This window comes from Entelurus aequoreus, linkage group LG17 (assembly GCF_033978785.1).
Source record: "Entelurus aequoreus isolate RoL-2023_Sb linkage group LG17, RoL_Eaeq_v1.1, whole genome shotgun sequence".
NCBI lineage: Eukaryota > Metazoa > Chordata > Actinopteri > Syngnathiformes > Syngnathidae > Entelurus > Entelurus aequoreus.
Window position 1 is genome coordinate 12,143,367 of NC_084747.1, and position 21,940 is coordinate 12,165,306.

A 21,940-nucleotide genomic window follows, 5' to 3' on the forward strand; every position below is an offset into this window, starting at 1 on the left:
CTGAAACGCAAATCAAAAAACAACGATAAGGCCGTTTTTCGATTTTTATTATACATGGTAGTTTGGAAAACAAACCAAAAATGGTTGATTTTCATTAAATTATTGCCATAAAATGTGTTTGTGTGCTGTTTTCCTTTCATGGATTTTTATTTTTCCAGATAAACGCAAAATTCAAATTCATGTTAATCCCAAATGCAAAAATGCGTGCTTATCTGTGTGATGACAAATTGAACCATATTTTTTAAGCTTTCCTTCGTGTTTAGCATGTTTTTAGCATAACGCTAACACCTTTGTTCAGCAGGAGTCCTACTGTCGTGTTAAAAAAGTGTCATTAAATAGTTGTCCAACTTTTCTTTCAGAAATTAAAATGGAAAAAATGGCCCAAAATGTGTTTTTTGATTCGCATTAGAGAATTCGAAATAGAACGGACCTTTATGCTAAAAACGAAAGCTTAAATACTGCTTCCGGTTCGATTTGTCGTCACACAGATAACCACGCACTTTTGCATTTTGGATGAACATAAATTGGATTTTTGTTGTTTATTCGGAAAAATACAAATACACAAAAGGAAAACGGCACAATCTTTATGGCAATATCTTAATAAAAAATCAACCATTTTTTTGTTTGTTTTAAAATCTGCCATACATAATAAAAATCGTAAAACGGCCCTCATTTTGTTTTTTTGTTTTGCGTTTCCGAATTGGAAATAGAATGAACGGAAGGTACACGGACCTGGTCCGATAAAACTTTTATAGCGTAGTTTTTTTGTTTGTTTGTTTTTTAAATTGAACAACAAACACACATTTATAATGCACACAAAAGTCAAGGCACTTTCAACATAATTAACAATCTACACATCAGGTTCACCATATCACGACATTAGCAAAACATGTCAAGGAAAGAAAACAAAAGCAAGTACAGATAGAGTATTAAATATTAATAAATAATAATTAATACAAAATATGAAGAAAAAAAAAGACAAAAAGGGCTACCTAAATCACTTGAAATGTTTTTTTTATTTGTATTATCAAATATATCAATTTAAGGGCTTTTGTACTCTTAATCATCCTCCAAGATTTGATTGATAATTGTAAAGCATTAAGCCAATTAGAAAATGTAGGCCTTGTTTTTATAAATCGACATTCATATAGAAACATTTTTTCCTGGAGCATAATAATGTTGACAAACATTTCTATGTTACAGTCATTTATTAAAATACCACATTTGATCTCTTCTACAGAGAATGGGGACATCTCCACACCTTTGTCTCTCAGCCAATTTCTGATCTCCTCCCGAAACACATGTACACTCTCACATTCCACAAACAGATGATTGACATCCTCTACAGCTCCACAGATATAACAGCCATCAACCTCCATGTTAAATGTAAGTTTTAAAAAATCCTTTGAGGGGTGTATTCCATTCATAATTTTAAATTGTATTTCTTTAATTTTGGGAAGAATTGGGTATGTAATATATATTTTCCTTATTTTCCTTAGCTCCATCCATCCATCTTCTACCGCTTATTCCCTTCGGGGTCGCGGGGGCGCTGGAGCCTATCTCAGCTACAATCGGGCGGAAGGCGGGGTACACCCTGGACAAGTCGCCACCTCATCGCAGGGCCAACACAGATAGACAGACAACATTCACACTCACATTCACACACTAGGGCCAATTTAGTGTTGCCAATCAACCTATCCCCAGGTGCGTGTCTTTGGAGGTGGGAGGAAGCCGGAGTACCCGGAGGGAACCCACGCAGTCACGGGGAGGACATGCAAACTCCACACAGAAAGATCCCGAGCCCGGGATTGAACTCACGACTACTCAGGACCTTCGTATTGTGAGGCAGACGCACTAACCCCTCTGCCACCGTGCTTCCTTAGCTCTACTTTTGTAAACTCCTTCAGGATATGTTGTCTATGTCGACCGGAAGTGTCTGACCTCTGGCGCATGCGCAAACGCATGGGCAGGACAAAGAGAAAAGACCAAGATGGCTGACTGGGTGGCTTCGACTTTCCAGGATGTTTCAAATTTACGACAAAACAGCTAAATGGATTCACGGCAAATATATATATATATACATCAATAAATACATCAAATATTCCCTTTTCTAAAGCCTATGACATGGAAGTTGAGTCTGGAGCGACGGAGTGTTATCGAAGTGAAGAACGTAGACGACTACTGCTATGCTAAGATGGCCACCAACTTCCAGCAAATCACCAACGGAGATAAAGACGAAAACTGCAAAATGAAGATGAGTGAGTGGAATTTCCCAACAGTGTCATTTTGGAAGCAATCATAAGCACCGAAAAGAGTGTTGATGATACATCTGAGGATTTTCTTGAAGAATGTAAAGAAAGAGCCGCCATGATTGTTAGCTTGAAGAAGGCAGTGGAGTTCACATCAGAGGAGATGAGAGAATGCAGAAGTCAAATGAAGAAAGTGGAAGAGCAAAACAACCTCCTGTGTAAAGAAAATAATGATGTGAAAGAAGAGATTTTGGTGAAGACTGAGAGATGTGCAGTGTGTGAAGAGAAGACTGGACCACATGTCTACATCAACGTGCAGAGGATTGGAGGTAATAAAGAACAAGAATAATATGATTACTGTCAACTTTTGATTGGGAAGTTCTCCACAAGTGTCACAGCTCATAAAGTCAAAGAAAGTCACCAAAGGAAATTTAAATCGTTTTGAATTTTGGTGTTATTAAAGTAAAGTTAAAGTACCAATGATTGTCACACACACACTAGGTGTGGTGAAATGTGTCCTCTGCATTTGACCCATCCCCTTGTTCAGCCCCTGGGAGGTGAGGGGAGCAGTGGGCAGCAGCGGTGGCCGTGCCCGGGAATCATTTTTGGTGATTTAACCCCCAATTCCAACCAGCAGGGAGGTAATGGGTCCCATGTTTATAGTCTTTGGTATGACTCGGCCGGGGTTCGAACTCACAACCTACCGATATCAGGGCGGACACTCTAACCCAGTGTTTTTCAACCACTGTGCCGCGGCACAGTTTGGTGTGCCGTGGGAGATTATCTAATTTCACCTATTTGGGTTAAAAATATTTTTTGCAAACCAGTAATTATAGTCTGCAAATTATGTGTTGTTGTTGAGTGTCGGTGCTGTCTAGAGCTCGGCAGAGTAACCGTGTAATACTCTTCCATATCAGCCGGTAGCCAATTGCTTTGTAGATGTCGGAAACAGCGGGAGGCAGTGTGAAGGTAAAAAGTTATCTAATGCTTAAACCAAAAATAAACAAAAGGTGAGTGCCCCTAAGAAAAGGCAGTGAAACTTAGGGAAGGCTATGCAGAACGAAACTGGCTACAAAGTAAACAAAAACAGAATGCTGGACGACAGCAAAGACTTACTGTGGAGCAAAGACGGCGTCCACAATGTAGACCCAAACATGACATGACAATCAACAATGTCCACACAAAGAAGGATAAAAACAAGTGAAATATTCTTGATTGCTAAAACAAAGTAGATGCGGGAAATATCGCTCAAAGGAAGACATGAAACTGCTGCAGGAAAATACCAAAAAAAGAGAAAAAGCCACCAAAATAGGAGCGCAATACAAGAACTAAAACACTACACACAGGAAAACAGCAAAAAAGTCCAAATAAGTCACGGCGTGATGTGACAGGTGGTGACATTACACCTACTTTGAGACAAGAGCTATATTGATGCATGCTTGGTTATGGTTTAAAGTCATATCCAACAATTGCGACAACGACTTTTTACTGTCAACTGAGTTTTGTTTTTTTATGATTTCTGCTGGTGGTGTGCCTCCGCATTTTTTCAACGCAAAAAAATGTGCCTTGGCTCAAAAAAGGTTGAAAAACACTGCTCTAACCACAAGGCCACTGAGCATAGCAGTAGTCGTCCTACTGAGTAGTATCTGTTGTAACAAAGCAAATAAAAACATTCTTACTGTCAATGATTAGCGTGTGATTGTCACAGCTCATATAGTAAAATAAAATTACCTTAGCAAATTTACATCATTTGAATTGTTTTATTTGTTTGAAAATGTATTTTGGATCATTGAATGTTAGGCACTTTAAATATCTATTGTTAATAGGAGAGCTTTTTTTAAATAGCAAAAAGTCAACATCTCATTGTGCGGTTTTATGAGAAACTCATTCTTCATCCATGGACACTTCTGTCTGGATAACTTCGGACTAATCACATAAGTAGCTCGGTTTACCTTAGTGATCCATTCCATAAGATTTGTTGAAAACCGAATCGTGCAAAAACCAAAACAATTTCTCCCTAAAAACAGTGTAAATCTAATTAGGCCATTTCAGACACCCATAAAAGTTGTAAAACATTTTATTGTACATTATTATAACTGTACATGTAAAAAACAAAGTGATTTACATATAAATAACAATATAAGTGACAATGACAGCAATTCCGCTTCAAATGTGAAACAGATATGTGATAAAACTCATAAAAATCAAAGTGAAATATGTCAAGTCTTTATTTGTTATAGTTTTGATGCTCATCTTACGGTTTTTGAAACCCCCAAATTTTCTGAGACTTCAACTGGAGGTCCAGCTGCAAGCCATAATCATCAAAATAATATCAAAAGAAGGCGTAAAATATCTTGAGTTGCAGGTTATGAGCATATTTCATTAATTAGTTTCACTTTCTTCCCCCAATTGCTGGAATGAACAAATCTTTCCGAAATACGAAGATGTTTTGAGTAGTTTTTAGCGTGTCCATAGTGAGTCTACTGACGGTTATAAGTTGGAACTATACGCTACTTTATATTAAAAACAGCGGAGGATGCATGTGCATGTGTGAGCAATTCTGCTGGATAAAGAATAAGAAGGAGCTTATTGACTACAGTGCGGACTACAATGGCAGACCCGTGCAAAGCACTGTGGGTAAATGCTGATGTCACCAATGGGAAAAATGTCACAATTGGCGCCATTTCGGCTCGTTCCGAGGAAGTATGAAGGAAGGCAAGATTGTTTTTGATAAATATCTCCGCAATGCCTCCAGGTTTGGACTAACTTTTTTCGGGACTTATGCAGAACCCAAATACACAAAAACATGTAACAATATGTAAGAAAATATATTTTTGCATAACACGTACCTTTAAATGTTTACCTAAGTTTGGCGAGGCGCCTTTGGCATGCTTCCGTGTTTATAACTTCACCTTTGTTGTTAGTTTTTACACCAAAATACCTCCATATTGCGCTTCCCACACTCACTTTATTAACAAGTAGACTACTTCTGCCATTCTCCCTCTCATGTGGCCACACTGTTTCCGCTAGTATGAGCTCCGTGTGTTTGTCGACTTGGTTAATTTTAACTGTAGCATCACTCCTGCGATCCAGCATGAGCATGAAAATTAAAGGTATCGTTATTTTTCAAAGGCAATATAGTACCTTTTTTTTATTCATTAGTACTGGTGTATTGTACAACCCTAGTATACACACTTTAGATAATTGTAAAGTAAATGTCTTGAATTGTTTTGTATGAAAATTCATTTTAATTTTCAAACTGTAATAGAATTTACAAACATTGTAATGTTTGGTCACCGCCCGTTCTCAAACTGACATTGCTGACAACACGAAGCAATAAAATCGCACACATCAATTCCCTTGTGTGCATGTTTTTACTGACAGCTGTTAAAAGTATATCAAACAAACCTTTAACGATGTGCTCATTGCAAACACGTGCGTTCTTCGATCTGAAGTGCGTGCCACTTGTCGTTTTTCGTAAAATCTTGCACACTTTTGTCTTTCTTGATTACTTCTTTAGGATTTCTGAAGAAACTTTTATCTTTTTCGAGATTTAAACGGTTCACACAACCTAAAACAACGTAAGTATAGGGCATTTTTCTTCGAGAAAGGCAAAATGCCGCCCAGAACGCTTTGACAAAAGACGCTCGCTGGACAGTTGTTGTCTGGTCTGGGTTGTTTCCTGTTGATTTTGGGTAAGCACGCCATTTATGTCGAAATAGTTTGTCTCCAAGTTCCATATTTTGCAGCTTCGATTCACTTTCAATTCACTCTCTCGGCTTCCGTCTGCTCCAACGTCTCACTTTTTCTTCGTGCTCGCTTCTGTAAGCAGCAGTATATTTAGCTTTAAAAAGATAAGGTGGTGACTCCTCATTTGTCCCAAAATAGTTGTCTTAGTTTGATTCCAGAAGTAGGAACACACATTGTTGCCAGAAGTGAAGTGAAGTGTGAAGTGAATTACATTTATATAGCGCTTTTTCTCAAGTGACTCAAAGCGCTTTACATTGTGAAACCCAATATCTAAGTTACATTTAAACCAGTGTGGGTGGCACTGGGAGCAGGTGGGTAAAGTGTCTTGCCCAAGGACACAACGGCAGTGACTAGGATGGCGGAAGCGGGGATCGAACCTGCAACCCTCAAGTTGCTGGCACGGCCGCTCTACCAACCGAGCTATACCGCCCCCAAGTCAGAAGTGTGCTGCGAAGGAAACAGAAATCAATGCGCTAAGGAAATCAGTCCCGCAAATGATCAAAATGATCAATATATGTTAAATATTGAACATATTACATATTGTTATGAACATGTCTGTTACTACATTGTATATACACTACCGTTCAAAAGTTTGGGGTCACATTGAAATTTCCTTATTTTTGAAGGAAAAGCACTGTACTTTTCAATGAAGATAACTTTAAACTAGTCTTAACTTTAAAGAAATACACTCTATACATTGCTAATGTGGTAAATGACTATTCTAGCTGCAAATGTCTGGTTTTTGGTGCAATATTTACATAGGTGTATAGAGGCCCATTTCCAGCAACTATCACTCCAGTGTTCTAATGGTACAATGTGTTTGCCCATTGGCTCAGAAGGCTAATTGATGATTAGAAAACCCTTGGGCAATCATGTTCACACATCTGAAAACAGTTTAGCTCGTTACAGAAGCTACAAAACTGACCTTCTTTTGAGCAGTTTGAGTTTCTGGAGCATCACATTTGTGGGGTCAATTAAACGCTCAAAATGGCCAGAAAAAGAGAACTTTCATCTGAAACTCGACAGTCTATTCTTGTTCTTAGAAATGAAGGCTATTCCACAAAATTGTTTGGGTGACCCCAAACTTTTGAACGGTAGTGTAGATTATATATATTAAAAGTTGCTGGAGGGTTTCTGAGCCCGTTGGTGGTGGTAGATTTCCGTTCTGTGCAGTGACCGTTTCCTTTTTCGATGGCCATGTCGATCACTTTCGGCAAGTCGTGAGCATTTCGTCACTTACAGTACATCTTCTCCAACATAAAGGTGGTTGCAGTGCGTTTGAATTTGTGTGAACGATTTCATTGGTCTGATGTGATTTGGCTAAATTTATTGGTGGCATCTGAGGCTTGTAAACCCGGAAAAAAATCTATCAATTAGGCGCAGCGTTTTATAAAGAGCAGGGTTCAAAGTCTGGGGGAAAATGTAGCGGATTATAGACCGAAAATTACCGTATATTGTTTAAAAAAGTAGTGTGATATATTGCCATATCAATATATCTTCTCATTGCTAGTATGTACAGATGTTTTTTCTATTTTCTGTTATTCTAGCTACACTTGTCCAAGTCTAAGCAAAGTTATGTAAACATTGATCCGTCATTTTAAACTGGAAGGAAAGAACACACACGTGCGGATGTTGTTCCTGGACTTCAGCTCGGCATTCAACACCATCATCCCGCAGCACTTGGTGAGCAAACTGGCCCCCCTTGGATTCAGTACCCCCCTTTGCAACTGGCTGCTTGACTTCCTCACAGACAGACCCCAGTCTGTGATAGTGGGCAACAACACCTTCAGTGCCATCTCCCTGAGCACCGGCTCCCCCCAGGGCTGCGTCCTTAGTCCGCTGCTGTTCACATTGATGACTCATGAGTGCTGCGTCAGGTCCACTACTAACCACATTGTGAAGTACACGACAGTAGTGGGCCTCATCCGTGACAACAATGACATGGACTACAGGGAGGAGGTGAAACATCTGGTTGACTGGTGCAGAACCAACAACCTGGTCCTGAATGTCAACAACACCAAGGAGATCATTGTTGACTTCAGGAAGCACCAGTCCAGCCACGCTCCACTCTACATCAACGGCACAGCAGTGGAGATGGTAAGCAGCACCAAGTTCCTGGGGTTGCAGATAACTGACAATATGACCTGGTCACTACACACCGGAGCTCTTGTAAAAAGAGCTCAGCAGCGCATGCACTTTTTGCGTCGGATGAAAAGAGCACAGCTCCCTCCCCCCATTCTCAACACATTCTACAGAGGCACTATAGAGAGCCTGCTGACCAACTGCATCTCTGTCTGGACTGGAGCCTGCAGTGCCTCAGACTGGAAGTCTCTCCAGAGAGTGGTGAGGACGCCGGAAAAGATTATCAGGACTCCTCTTCCTCCTATCCAGGAGATGGCAAAAAGCCGCTGCCTGACCAGGGCTCAGAAAATCTGCAAAGACTCCTCCCACCCCCACCAAGGACTGTTTTCACTGCTGGACTCTACGAAGCGGTTCCGCAGCCTCCGAAGCAGAACCTCCAGGTTCTGTAACAGCGTCTTCCCTCAAGCCGTAAGACTCTTGAACGCATCATAATTAAATTATCCCCCTCAACTCCCCCCAAAATGGATTAACTCGCTGGAATAAAAAAGACAATATAACATACATCCATAAACGTGGACGCATGTGAAAAAGTGCAATATATTTATCTGTACAGTAATCTATTTATTTATATATATTAATTTATTTTATATATATATTATTTATATATATTAATTTATTTATATATGCACCTTATTGCTTTTTTTTATCATGCACTACCATGAGTTTATGTAACAAAATTTTGTTCTTATCTGTGCTGTAAAGTTCAATTTGAATGACAATAAAAAGGAAGTCTAAGTCTAAGTCATTTTAGCAAGGCACTAAATGAATGGCCGTGAAACACTACACACACATACAGTACATAAGAAGAAAGTGGGTAGCGAGTTCAAGGAGAAACATCTCATGGATCATGTCTGAGCTTAAGTTTGTGTTAATTGTGTCCCGTAGACGTCCAGCAGCTGATTGGTCATCCAGAAGAACTTCCCCCTCAATCTTCTGGGGCGAGCTCCACTATGAAGCAGGAGACCCCAAAACCACCCCACATTAAAAAGGAAGAGGAGGAAGTCTGGATCACTCAGGAGGGAGAGTGTCTTCTAGGACCGCAGGAAAATAATCTCACCAAGTTGCCACTGACTGTTGTCTCCGTGAAGACTGAAGATGATGAAGAGAAACCACAACTAGACAACCTCTTAGCTCCACTATCAGATAGTGAAGCTGAAGACGAGGTTGAAGTACCTTTGAGCAGCGATACAGACTGTGAAGGTGATATGAGGATTCACACTGACAACAAACACTCTGAATGCTCTAAAAAGAAGAGAGGTAAAGAATGTTTGACCTGCTCAGTTTTTGCTAAAAGCGTTGAAAAACAGAGCAATTTAACTCAACACATGAGAACACACACAGGAGAAAATACGTTTAATTGTTCCGTTTGTAGTAAAAACTTTACTCACAACCGCAATTTGACTCAACACATGAGGAAGCACACAGGAGAAAAAACATTTAATTGTTCAGTTTGTGGACAAAGCTTTATTAAAAAGTGCCATTTGACTCAACACATGAGAAGACACACAGGAGAAAAACCATTCAACTGCTCGGTATGTGGGAAATGCTTTTCTCAAAAGAGCAATTTGACAGAACACATAAGAAGACACTCAAAAGAAAAAACATTTATTTGCACAGTTTGTAGTAAAAACTTTTTTTCCAGATCAGGTTTGACGCAACACGCAATGACACACAATGGACAAAAAACATTTAGTTGTTCGGTTTGTGGGAAAAACTTCTCTCAAAATAGGTATTTGACGCAACACATGAGAACACACGCGGACATGAGCACACACACGGGAAATAAATCCTTTAATTGCTCAGTTTGTAGTAAACGCTGTTCTTCCAGGTCATGTTTGACTGAACACATGATGAAACACACTGGACAAAAGCCCTTCAGTTGTTCAGTTTGTGATAAAACCTTTTCTCGCAAGGGCAATTTGATGGAGCACACAAGACGACACACAAAAGAAATAACGTTTAATTGCTCAGTTTGTAGTAAAATCTTTTTCTCCAGATCGGGTTTGACTCGACACCTAATGAAACATACGGGACAAAAAACATTTAGTTGTTCTGTTTGTGCTAAAAGTTTTACTCGCAACAGCAATTTGACTCATCACATGAAAAGACACACAGAAGAAGACAATTGTCGAACATTTAGGCTGCACGATTTTGGAAAAAAAAAACCCTAATTAAGAATTTTGTAAGTGTAAGTGGACTTACTTAACTATAGAAATAATTATTGAAGGGAGACTGTCAATCAACATATTCTTGTCTCACATTTGAACACTATGCAATAATTTACTAAAGAATATTTTTGCGTTACTCAGACAGACTCAGAGCTTGTGTGCTCTTAAACTGAAGAAATAATCATAAAAAACCATACAGTGCTCATAATGTAATTTAGTCATGTGATGACAATGCGAGTATCTATTTAAAATTATATACACTTTAGTTTCCTGTTAGTGTAAAGTTGTTTGCCATTGTTAATAGAAAGTACAAAACCAGTGAAGTTGGCACGTTGTGTAATTCGTGAATAAAAACAGAATACACTGATTAGCAAATCATTTTCCACTTCTATTCAATTGACTGCAAAGACATGATATTTAATGTTCGAACTGAGAAACTTTTTTTTTTTTTGGAAATAATTAATTCAGAATTTAAGGGCAGCAACACGTTGCAAAAAAGTTGGCACAGGGGCATTTTTACCACGGTGTTACATGGCCTTTCCTTTTAACAACACTCTGTAAACGTTTGGGAACTGAGGAGACACATTTTTTAAGCTTTTTAGGTGGAATTCTTTCCCATTTTTGCTTGATGTACAACTTAAGTTGTTCAACAGTCTGTTTTCGTATTTTAGGCTTCATAATGTGCCACACATTTTCAATGGGAGACAAGTCTGGACTACAGGCAGGCCAGTCTACTACCCACACTCTTTTACTACGAAGCCACGCTGTTGTAACACGTGGCTTGGCATTGTCTTGCTGAAATAAGCAGGGGCGTCCCTGATAACGTTGCTTGGATGGCAACATATGTTGCTCCAAAACCTGTATGTACCTTTCAGCATTAATGGTGTCTTCTCAGATGTGTAAGTTACCCATGTCTTGGGCACTAATACACCCCCATACCATCACACATGCTGTCTTTTCAACTTTGCGCCTAGAACAATCCGGATGGTTCTTTTCCTCTTTGGTCCGGGGGACACGACGTCCACAGTTTCCAAAAACAAAATGAAATGTGGGTAACCCGGATAATAATCCATGTGTGTAATATTAGATACATTGTTACAAAAGTTAAAAAGATAATTCATTTTATTGTATTTATTGATACTTTGACAAATAGTTCATTAAAAATGGTTAAAAACCTAGTTACAAGGAAAAAAATGTAAAATACATATTTGTTTTATTTACAATATGGTGTTTGTGGAAAAGTGGGGGTTTTTTTTCAATTATTTCCCGGTCCTTGAAGGGGACGTGATTGTTATAAGAGATAATTCATTTTATTTAATTTATTGATACTTTGACAAATATTTCATTAAAAATGGTTAAAAACATAGCTACAAGGGAAAAAAAATTGAAATACATATTTGTTTTATTTACAATATGGTATTTGTGGAGAAATGTTTTTTTTCAATTATTTCCCGGTCCTTGAAGGGGACGTGAGACCTTGTGTAGGAAGAGAAGAGAAAAAAAGAGTGATGCTCGAGACACAGCGATAGCTAAAGTTCTTTGTTTTAGAACTTTCAGTCAAGTTTTTGTGCCATGGTTTGTCGCAAAGAGAATCCATTGTGAGTGTGTGATTAGTGTTAAAAGACAGTGGACTGTGCGTTTGCCGCTTATTACCAGCTTATTGAGTTTGTAGAAAAACAACCTCGCTTAAAGGCCTACTGAAAGCCACTACTACCGACCACACAGTCTGATAGTTTATATATCAATGATGAAATCTTAACATTGCAACACATGCCAATACGGCCGGGTTAACTTATAAAGTGCAATTTTAAATTTCCCGCTAAACTTCCTGTTGAAAACGTCTATGTATGATGACGTATGCGCGTGACGTCAATCGTTGAAACGGAAGTATTCGGACCCCATTGAATCCAATACAAAAAGCTCTGTTTTCATCTCAAAATTCCACAGTATTCTGGACATCTGTGTTGGTGGGTTCGGTGTATTAGCCCCCCCCACCCCCCCACCCCCCCCCCCCCCAGCACACTACCATGTAGAACAGAACACTGGCAACCACAGACTGGTAGTACATCCACAAGAGTTTTTTTTTGCAAATGTTGAAGAAGCGCAGCCTCCTCAGGAAGTACAGCCTGCTCTGTCCTTTCCTGTACAAGTGGTCCTTGTTAAAAGTCCAGTCCACCTTGTTGTCCACCCACACCCCGAGGTACTTGAATGAGTCCACGGTCTGTACCTCGACTCCTTCGATCACAATAGGTTGTGACCTTGGACTCGACCTCCCAATTGATTGATTGAGACTTTTATTAGTAGATTGCACAGTACAGTACATATTCCGTACAATTGACCACTAAATGGTAACACCCCAATAAGTTTTTCAACTTGTTTAAGTCGGGGTCCACGTTAATATATTCATCCAAAGTCAATGACCAGCTCCTTGGTCTTTGACTGATTGAGCTGCAAGCTAAAAGTTAAAGTTAAAGTACCACTGATAGTCCCACATTTGACCCATCCCCTTGTTCCACCCCCTGGGAGGTGAGGGGAGCTGTGAGCAGCAGCGGTGGCCACGCTCGGGAATCATTTTGGTGATATAACCCCCAATTCCAACCCTTAATACTGAGGGAGGTAATGGGTCCCATTTTTATAGTCTTTGGTATTACTCGGCCGGGGTTTGAACTCACGACCTACCGATCTCAGGGCATACACTCTAACCACAAGGCCACTGAGCAGGTTACAACGCGGAATCACGGAGCTTGCAGTGGATCGTTACCGAACTGGACAACAAGACGGACGGAGAGGAGAGGTTTTGGACCGGAAAGTACCGTGCACCTGCTCCGCCATTGAAGTCACGCTGAAAACTGGGAGACCACGAGGACGACACGGAGCTGGGCAGGACACGTCATCTGGTGGAATGAACACGCTGACACAAGGTACCTTTCTTTGTTTTATTTTGCTCAAAGAGTGAAGCGACCGATAAAGTTTTTGGTCTCACCGCACACGAGCATCGATACAGGCCTGCAAAGTAGCGTGTTTTTGAATGCCGGCTTCAGTTCAGTTATTTCCAAGTAATTATTCTGGGTGAATAATAAATATACTGTTGTTTCTGTGTTTGAACAGTGGAGTTTGCTGTACATTCCTGTGAAACATGACATACTAATTTGCACTTGTATCATGTTTGCATTGTCTTTCTTAAAGGGAGGGGTATTTTTTCATACTTTACCTGGTGTCTGGTGGTAATTTAATTCAGGTCTTTATGTCTGGTAGATTTTAGACTATTGTGTCATAGTGACCCAAATTAATAAAAATAGCTTTAGATTGAAACTATGTAGTACACACTTGAAAGAACCCCCGCTCAAATAATTTATGAGTAAACAAGGGCTACATGTGGACTCGTCAGACCACAGAACACTTTTCCACTTTGCATCAGTCCATCTTAGATGAGCTCGGGCCCAGCGAAGCCGGGGCGTTTCTGGGTGTTGTTGATAAATGGCTTTCGCTTTGCATAGTAGAGTTTTAACTTGCACTTACAGACGTAGCGTCGAACTGTAATTACTGACAGTGGTTTTCTGAAGTATTCCTGAGCCAATGTGGTGACATCCTTTACACACTGATGTCGGTTTTTGATGCAGTACCCAGGCCTCGAATTTTAACTTTTTAAGGTCACGGCAAGTGTTGCCTTAAAAGGGCCCGCAGAGAGTCTAACGCGCAAATGCAGGGGTCCACTGACCAGCGCTAAATGACCTGCAGACGACCTGATTTTGGGTCGGGGTTTTATAAGTAGCAGAGCAAAAAACCCACGTTGCGATCTAGTGTATATATATACACTACCGTTCAAAAGTTTGGGGTCACATTGAAATGTCCTTATTTTCAATGAAGATAACTTTAAACTAGTCTTAACTTTAAAGAAATACACTCTATACATTGCTAATGTGGTAAATGACTATTCTAGCTGCAAATGTCTGGTTTTTGGTGCAATATCTACATAGGTGTATAGAGGCCCATTTCCAGCAACTATCACTCCAGTGTTCTAATGATGCAATGTGTTTGCTCATTGGCTCAGAAGGCTAATTGATGATTAGAAAACCCTTGTGCAATCATGTTCACACATCTGAAAACAGTTTAGCTCGTTACAGAAGCTACAAAACGGACCTTCCTTTGAGCAGATTGAGTTTCTGGAGCATCACATTTGTGGGGTCAATTAAACGCTCAAAATGGCCAGAAAAAGAGAACTTTCATCTGAAACTTGACAGTCTATTCTTGTTCTTAGAAATGAAGGCTATTCCACAAAATTGTTTGGGTGACCCCAAACTTTTGAACTGTAGTGTATATATACATATAGAAACATGTTTTTTTAATTCATTATTAATATAAACTTGTCAGATTTTTATAATTTCATGATGCCTTTACATTTTGCTAAAGGGAGGTATTTTTACAGTAGCCTGCTCACAGCCAGATTAGATTTTCATGCGAAAATATTGAAATAATTGGTTTGAAATCTTTTAAATTGCCACATGCCAGTATATCAAAATAGGGTATGAAAGTTTTTGGCTGTTTCATTTCTCATTATTTCACATCATCCCCCTGTATTTTCTGGTGATGAGAACAAACAGAGTACGAGAGACAGCAGATATATTTATCATAAATAGATCAATAGAAGCACTAAATTCTTTGAGAGAATCAGAAATGTGTACAAAGATGATTTCCCAGGACTCATTGAAGAGTATATTGATTGGTTTGTATAAGATCTGTAAAACTTAAAATTGGAGGCAATGGCAAGAAAAAGTCATACAAATAGGATGGAAGAGAGTCTGGCAACTACTGAACATGTTTTTTTATGACATTTTGAACATTTATTTAAACAAATATAAACTTTTATGCGTTGCCACTTGGAAAGATGTGTTGTTGCCTTTCGTTTTGTTATGTATCGTCTTGTTATTTAAATAAAGATGAAGTAAAAAGTGGTGTTCATATTTCTCACGCTGACCTAAGAGTAATAGGAACCGTCCCTCGAGGTGGCCCCTCTCAACAGCCGAAAAGTCTTTGCACGGCCACTCGTCGTGACGAACGACTAAAAAGCAAGTTACTGTGGTGGAATCATTTACTATTAAAAGGTATCAGGTATGATGAGAGAGAAACACCATGTCACTCTGTACATTGTTAAATGTGTGGTGGAAGACCTTGTTATCCACCTACTAAAACTACTTTATTATTTAGTTGCATTAACAGAAGTATTTAATTCAAACATAAGTTTTTCCTTTTATAGTGCAATTTATATCTGTTGTGGGGAAAAAAAACCTCAATTAAAATGTAAATTTACAACACAACAAATGTGGTACATCATGCAAAACCTTTTTTTTTTTTTTACACTAGTACTGACTGAGTCATGTTATATACTGGGAAATTTAAAATATCTAACTAATTAGTATCCACATTACATAAGATTATTATCCAATTGTTGATTTTTTTTTATAATTAAAGCAGCAGGAGGTTATTTACCAAGATATATTTTTTAATTCTGTCCCAAAAGAGTACACCACATTGTCTCCTTAATCTTACATTTGTGTCACATGACAGTTCTTATTCCTGTATTTAAACTACGGCTGGGCGGTACACCGCTATTATAGTTAATACTGGTATATTTTAGAAAGCGATATATATTTGAGGCTATACCGCCATACCGGTATCTTTTGATGTGCCTTTGTTACGGCAGTTTGCTCTTCTCTGCGCCTGACGGGCGAAGCACAGGGCGTCCTCTTTGGCTCAGCCCCGCCCCTTGCGTGTTTATGTAGGCTTCTCTGACGCACCACAGCAAACTTTTGTTTAAAAATATTTTGGCGCAATGCCGACTTCTCGACTCCTGAGTGATGCAATGCTTTGGTCAGCGACTGCATTTGGCGATTGATGAGTGGCTACAGCTTTATTTACACATACACCAATTTGCTCGGTAACTTACACTCTGCGTGTATGTACAACACAACTACACGATATTGTCACAACACAAACACAATTTCATGATCTTTGACGTACACTTCTGTAATCCAAAAAGGAGGCGAGGAAAACACCCTCCATGTTTTTCCTCAATCAAAGTAGTGTAGCTGCTGTTCTTAGCATCACTCTAAGTAAACAACAACAACATTTAATGCTCAGTTTGCTGTGAGAGATTAACTCAGAAGGATACTATGGCAACACATTTAAACACACAGATTGTCAGACTGTGTGTATGATACCAGATTCCTCATGCGATAACAAAAAATGCACCTTTCATTGTAGCTATACTGAACAACTAAATGTTTATTTTCCTCTCCAATGTGTTTATGTGTTGATTAAAACCTGACCTGGAAAAAAAGCTTTTACCACATAAAGAACAATTAGGTTTTTTCTCCGCTGTGTTTTCTCATGTGTCGAGTCAAACTTTGTTTTCCAGAAAAGCTTTCACCACAAACTGAACAGTTCATGTTTTTTCTCCTGTGTGACTTCTGCAGTTTGGCCAAACTGAACTGGAAATAAAAGCTGTTGCCACATACTGAACAATCAAGTGTTTTTCCTCCAGTGTGTGTTTTCATCTGCTCTCCCATAGGGGCCTTTTGTGAAAAGTCTTTCCCACACACTGAACATTTCAACGCTATTTCCCCAGTGTGCGTTTTCAAGTGTTGAGTCACAAGGCTCTCTCCAGGAAAGCCTTTACCACAAACTGAACATTTAAATGTTTTCCCTCCAGTGTGAGTTCTCATGTGATTGGTCAAACAGAACTTCAAAGAGAAGCCTTTGCCGCAAACTGAACAATTGAATGGTTTTTCTCCGGTGTGCGTCTTCATGTGTCGAGTCAACAGGCTCTTTCGAGAAAAGTCTTTCCCACAGACTGAACAATGAAATGTTTTTTCTCCAGTGTGCGTTTTCATGTGTTCCGTCACGTGGGTCTTTTGAGAAAAGCCTTTATAGCATACTGAACATTTAAAGGTTTTCTCTCCAGTGTGCGTTTTCATGTGTCGAGTCACAAGGCTCTTTCCATTAAAGCCTTTACCACAAACTGAACATTTGAAGTTTTTCTCTGCAGTGTGAGTTTTCATGTGTTTGGCCAAACTGATCTTTGAAGTACAACTTTTACCACATTCTGAACAATTAAATTGATTTTCTCCCGTGTGAGATCTCTTGTGTTGAGTCAAATCACTCTTTTTTGAAAAGTTTTTAGCACAAATTGAGCAGCTCCAACATGTTGTACTGGTCTTCTTTTTAGAACATTCAGAGTGTTTGTTGTCAGTGTGAGTCCTCATATCACCTTCACAGTCTGTATCGCCGCTCAAAGTCACTTCAACCTCATCCTCAGCCTCACTATCTGATAGTGGAGTTAAGAGGTTGTCTAGTTGTGGTTTCTCTTCATCATCTTCAGTCTTCACAGAGAGAATACTCAGTGGAAATTTGGTGTAATCAGCTTCCTCTCGTCCTAGAAGACACTCTCCCTCCTGAGTGATGCAGAGTTCCTCCTCTTCCTTTTTAATGCAGGGTGGTTGTGGAGTCTCCTGCTTCAAAGTGGAGCTCCCCCCTAACTGAGGGGAAACTTCTTCTGGATGACCAATCAGCTGCTGGACGTCTGCAGGACACAAACAACACAAACACACTTTACACACTTTCTTCTATGTACTGTATGTGTGTTTCATGGCCATTCATTTAGTGCCTTGGCAGAAGGACGGAACCAGAATCACAACAAGCAGAACATCTGTTTCCATGGATATTTGGTTATTACAAACCTAACTCAACATTTTAGTTACATTTTGTTAAGTATTGAGGACATTACCATGAATTGATTTACGTGGACCCCGACTTAAAACAAGTTGAAAAACGTATTCGGGTGTTACCATTTAGTGGTCAATTGTACGGAATATGTACTGTACTGTGCAATCTACTAATAAAAGTTTCCATCAATCAATCAAAAACATCGAACAGTCGTGTATGTGACGTCACATGATAATGGTGATATTTGATAAACTACTTTATTGAATCAGGATGTTCTTCTCTTCACACACTTCACATCTCTTACTCTTCCCCAAAATCTCTTCTTTCACATCATTTTTTTTTTTACACAAGCGCTTGTTTTGCTCTTCCACTTTCTTCATTTGACTTTTGCATTCTTTCATCTCCTCTGATGTGAACTCCACTGCCTTCTTCAAGCTAACAATCATGGCGGCTCTTTCTTTACATTCTTCAACAAGGTCGGCTAATTTCGACTTTAAGGGCTTGAAATTCAAATAGTTTTCAAATGACAAAACGTCAAGTCACTCACCTTCATCTTTAGTCTTTATCTCCGTTGGTGATTTGCTGGAAGTTGGTGGCGCTGATTCTCTTTCATGTTCTCTTTTAGCGGACGTCGCCATCTTAGCATAGCAGTAGTCGTCCATCTTCTATCACGTCTTCAATCTTCACTTCAGGTAACACTCCAACATTCCAAACACAACTTCCGTTTTACAGATTTTGAAAAGACGAATCTTTGAAAACGTATATCTCTGTAAGATCGTAAATGTTCAACTTCTTTCGGAAGCTACAGCCGTAAAGTCCGCCATGTTACTTCTTCTTCTTCTTCTTTGGTTTAAAGGCGGTTGGCAAGCAACCTTCTGGTGTGCATCACCGCCACCTTCTGGTATGGAGTGTGGACCGAGGTGGAACCCTACTCTATATTCTTTTACTTAACCCAGTCTTTTTTAAAGTGTATAAAATACTTTGTATCCTACGCGTTCTGAGTGCAATCCTAAAATCAGTTTTTATTGTGTTCTATCTGAACTATATTCTTCTTTATTGTGGTTCATCTCCGCCTAGTCTATAAAATCCGCTACACCTCCCTGATACCGAAGTACATGTCAAACTACTTCTTTAACTGCATCTGCCATGACCACAACACCAGGGGGAGCTCCACGAACCACGTTAAACCCAGATTCCGATCTAACAAAGGTCTTAACTCATCAATATGGAATGCGCTCCCAACAGGTGTAAAAGAAAGGGCATCTCTATCCTCCTTCAAAACCACACTAAAAGAACACCTCCAGGCAACGTCAACCCTAAACTAACACCCTCCCCCTTCCACATAATACCTCTTCGGATTGTAAATAATCAAATGTAAATAATCAAATGTAAACACTTTTTCTTATACTTTTTCTTATTCTTTCCGATCTCCCTCTCTGTGTCCACTACTTGCTGTACATATCCTACCAAGTCAGTCCTACACTGTTTCAATATCCATTTCTCTGATGATGCAATTGTTGATGACTGAAGTGTAGATACCAACCAATCCTAAACCCCCCCCACACCCCGGATTGTAAATAATGTAAATAATTCATTGTATATACTCTGATGATTATCTTTTGTGATGACTGTATTATGATGATAGTATATCTGATAGTATATATCTGTATCATGAATCAATTTAAGTGGACCCCGACTTAAACAAGTTGAAAAACTTATTGGGGTGTTACCATTTAGTGGTCAATTTTACGGAATATGTACTGTACTGTGCAATCTACTAATAAAAATTTCAATCAATCAATCAATCATGTTTACTTCTGTTTTAGTGCTTGCTTAATTTGCGTACCTATCTGCTAATCCATTCCCCACAACGCCTACATGAGCAGGAACCCAGAGAAATGTTATACATTTCCCACTTGATTTATTCTGCAGATTTCCTGAACTATTTCATTAACTAAATCTTGTCTTGCTTCTGATGCTATGTGTTTTATGCTCATCAATGCACTGCTGGAGTCCGAGCACACGACTGCTTTCCTTGCTTTATTTTCCTCTATCCAATTAACTGCCTTGTAAATTGCGATCAATTCCCCCGTAAAAAAAAACGATAAATTGTGGCTAATTCTTTTATTTAATACTATGTTTCCTTGTGGGATAACAGCTGCAGCTCCTACTTTATTATCTATAGTTTTTGATGCATCTGTATATATACAGATGCATCAAAAACTTGAAGGCGGATCCGTATAGGAGTCTCCTGCTGTGTGGGTATATTATGACATACTCGTACATTTACTCAATCCATTGTTCTATCTGGAAATGACCTAAACTTTCATTTCCTAATAATTGCATATCTACATTTGGGCTATGGTACATCCATTGCGGTACCGCAGGGATTGGTACTGTAGGGCTAACTTTAATATTGTCAATTTGAATTAACTTTTTCACATATGTCTCCTATTATCCATTCGAAACTATTCATATTTTTTGTCTTTTTTTCTTGGCAGTTTAGTAGCACTTGGTGAGTTGAATGTCCTTGCTTGGACCTTTTTAAGTTTTCCCAATAAACTGCTGACATTTGAGTTATTCTCATGTCTAAAGGTTTTTATTTCATTTGTACGTGTAATGCTGCCACTGGGGTGGATTTTGTAGCTCCACAACATAACCTTAATGCGGTGGTCAGCAACCTGCGGCTCTAGAGCCACATGCGGCTCTTTAGTGCTGCCCTAATGGCTCCCTGGAGCTTTTTGATGAGGGAAAACATTTTTTTTTCGTTTTAATATGGTTTCTGTAGGAGGACTAACATGACACCTAATTGATAGAAATCCCAATGTTTGTATTAAACATGCTTCACTGTGTCATGGAGTGGTGGTGACGAACCCCAAGATGCAGAGATGACAGGCTTGGTACAAGAAAACATGGTTTTAATGTAAAAAAAAAAACCAAGGAAAACACGAACCAGAAACCAGGAAACAGCAAACAGGGACAGGAGTCAGGATCCAGGGAATAGCTCACAGCATTCAAGAAACAGGCAGTCCACAGCATACAGCAAACAGAATATTCCGGACAGAACTTAAAGGTAGGAACATATTTATTAAGTAATTAATCCTACACAGGACCAAAGACAGGAACTAAAACAAAAGGAAAGCGTGCCGATTTGAGTCGGGGTCCACGTTAATCAATTCATGGTAAAATTTCAAGCGCCCAACGTGGGGCTCGAACCCACGACCCTGAGAATAAGAGTCTCATGCTCTACCGACTGAGCTAGCCGGGCCTGACTTCTTGCACATGCGCAACCTCATCGAGCGGTGGGAAAGAGAAACGACAAAAGACAAAAATCAGCAACTTATATTTGCTCTTTAACGATAGTTTTGTTTATTTGTTTTTCAAAATAAAGACATGACGTAACTGTCAAGTAGGAAACGGAAGTAGCTTTTTGATTGAAAGAGACCTTTATTAGTAGATTACACAGTACAGTACATATTCCGTGCGATTGACCACTAAATGGTAACACCCAATACATTTTTCAACTTGTTTAAGTCGGGGTCCACGTTAATCAATTCATGGTAAAATTCAATCGCCCAACGTGGGGCTCGAACCCACGACCCTGAGATTAAGAGTCTCATGCTCTACCGACTGAGCTAGCCGGGCCTGACTTGTGGTACATGCGCAACCTCATCGAGCGGTAGAAAAGAGAAAAGACAAAGACAAAAATCAGCAACTTCTATTTCCTCTTTAACGATAGTTTTGTTTATTTGTTTTTCAAAATAAAGACATGACGTAACTGTCAAGTAGGAAACGGAAGTAGCTTTTTGATTGAAAGAGACCTTTATTAGTAGATTACACAGTACAGTACATATTCCGTACAATTGACCAGTAAATGGTAACACCCGAATAAGTTTTTCAACTTGTTTA

General features: G+C 39.3%; 2 protein-coding genes and 2 non-coding genes across 5 annotated transcripts; 1 reads left to right on the plus strand and 3 right to left on the minus strand.

Moving 5' to 3' along the window:
* The first annotated feature begins 1,984 nt into the window (after positions 1-1,984).
* On the plus strand, positions 1,985-18,220 carry LOC133632387 (zinc finger protein OZF-like). Of its 2 annotated transcripts, none has more exons than XM_062024786.1 (3): positions 1,985-2,258; positions 2,348-2,578; positions 17,981-18,220. In XM_062024786.1, exons 1-3 carry the CDS (start codon positions 2,120-2,122, stop codon positions 18,100-18,102), a joined length of 492 nt encoding a protein of 163 aa, XP_061880770.1. In that variant the 5' UTR covers positions 1,985-2,119; the 3' UTR covers positions 18,103-18,220. The 2 variants fall into 2 exon arrangements, with proteins under 2 accessions (XP_061880770.1, XP_061880769.1); XM_062024785.1 differs by lacking the exon at positions 17,981-18,220 and adding an exon at positions 9,027-11,132.
* Positions 16,199-18,872, minus strand: LOC133632401 (zinc finger protein OZF-like). Its single transcript, XM_062024806.1, has 2 exons — positions 18,579-18,872; positions 16,199-17,888 (listed from the first exon to the last, which is right to left on the minus strand). Exons 1-2 carry the CDS (start codon positions 18,691-18,693, stop codon positions 16,669-16,671), a joined length of 1,335 nt encoding a protein of 444 aa, XP_061880790.1. The 5' UTR covers positions 18,694-18,872; the 3' UTR covers positions 16,199-16,668.
* Positions 18,873-21,226: 2,354 nt separating this feature from the next.
* On the minus strand, positions 21,227-21,299 carry trnak-cuu (transfer RNA lysine (anticodon CUU)). The gene has a single exon. It is a non-coding gene; the product is annotated as a tRNA-Lys (tRNA).
* A 304-nt stretch (positions 21,300-21,603) lies between these two features.
* trnak-cuu (transfer RNA lysine (anticodon CUU)) lies at positions 21,604-21,676 on the minus strand. The gene has a single exon. It is a non-coding gene; the product is annotated as a tRNA-Lys (tRNA).
* Between the last annotated feature and the right edge of the window lie 264 nt (positions 21,677-21,940).

Excerpts from the sequence above, each read along its gene's own strand:
- LOC133632387 (XM_062024785.1), top strand. The coding sequence starts at position 2,120 with ATGACATGGAAGTTGAGTCTGGAGCGACGGAGTGTTATCGAAGTGAAG. Across the intron at positions 2,259-2,347 it reads AAACTGCAAAATGAAGATGA|AATGTAAAGAAAGAGCCGCC; the intron begins GTGAGTGGAATT and ends ATTTTCTTGAAG. Across the intron at positions 2,579-9,026 it reads CAACGTGCAGAGGATTGGAG|ACGTCCAGCAGCTGATTGGT; the intron begins GTAATAAAGAAC and ends TGTGTCCCGTAG.
- LOC133632401 (XM_062024806.1), bottom strand. The coding sequence starts at position 18,693 with ATGGACGACTACTGCTATGCTAAGATGGCGACGTCCGCTAAAAGAGAA. Across the intron at positions 17,889-18,578 it reads GATAAAGACTAAAGATGAAG|ACGTCCAGCAGCTGATTGGT; the intron begins GTGAGTGACTTG and ends TGTGTCCTGCAG.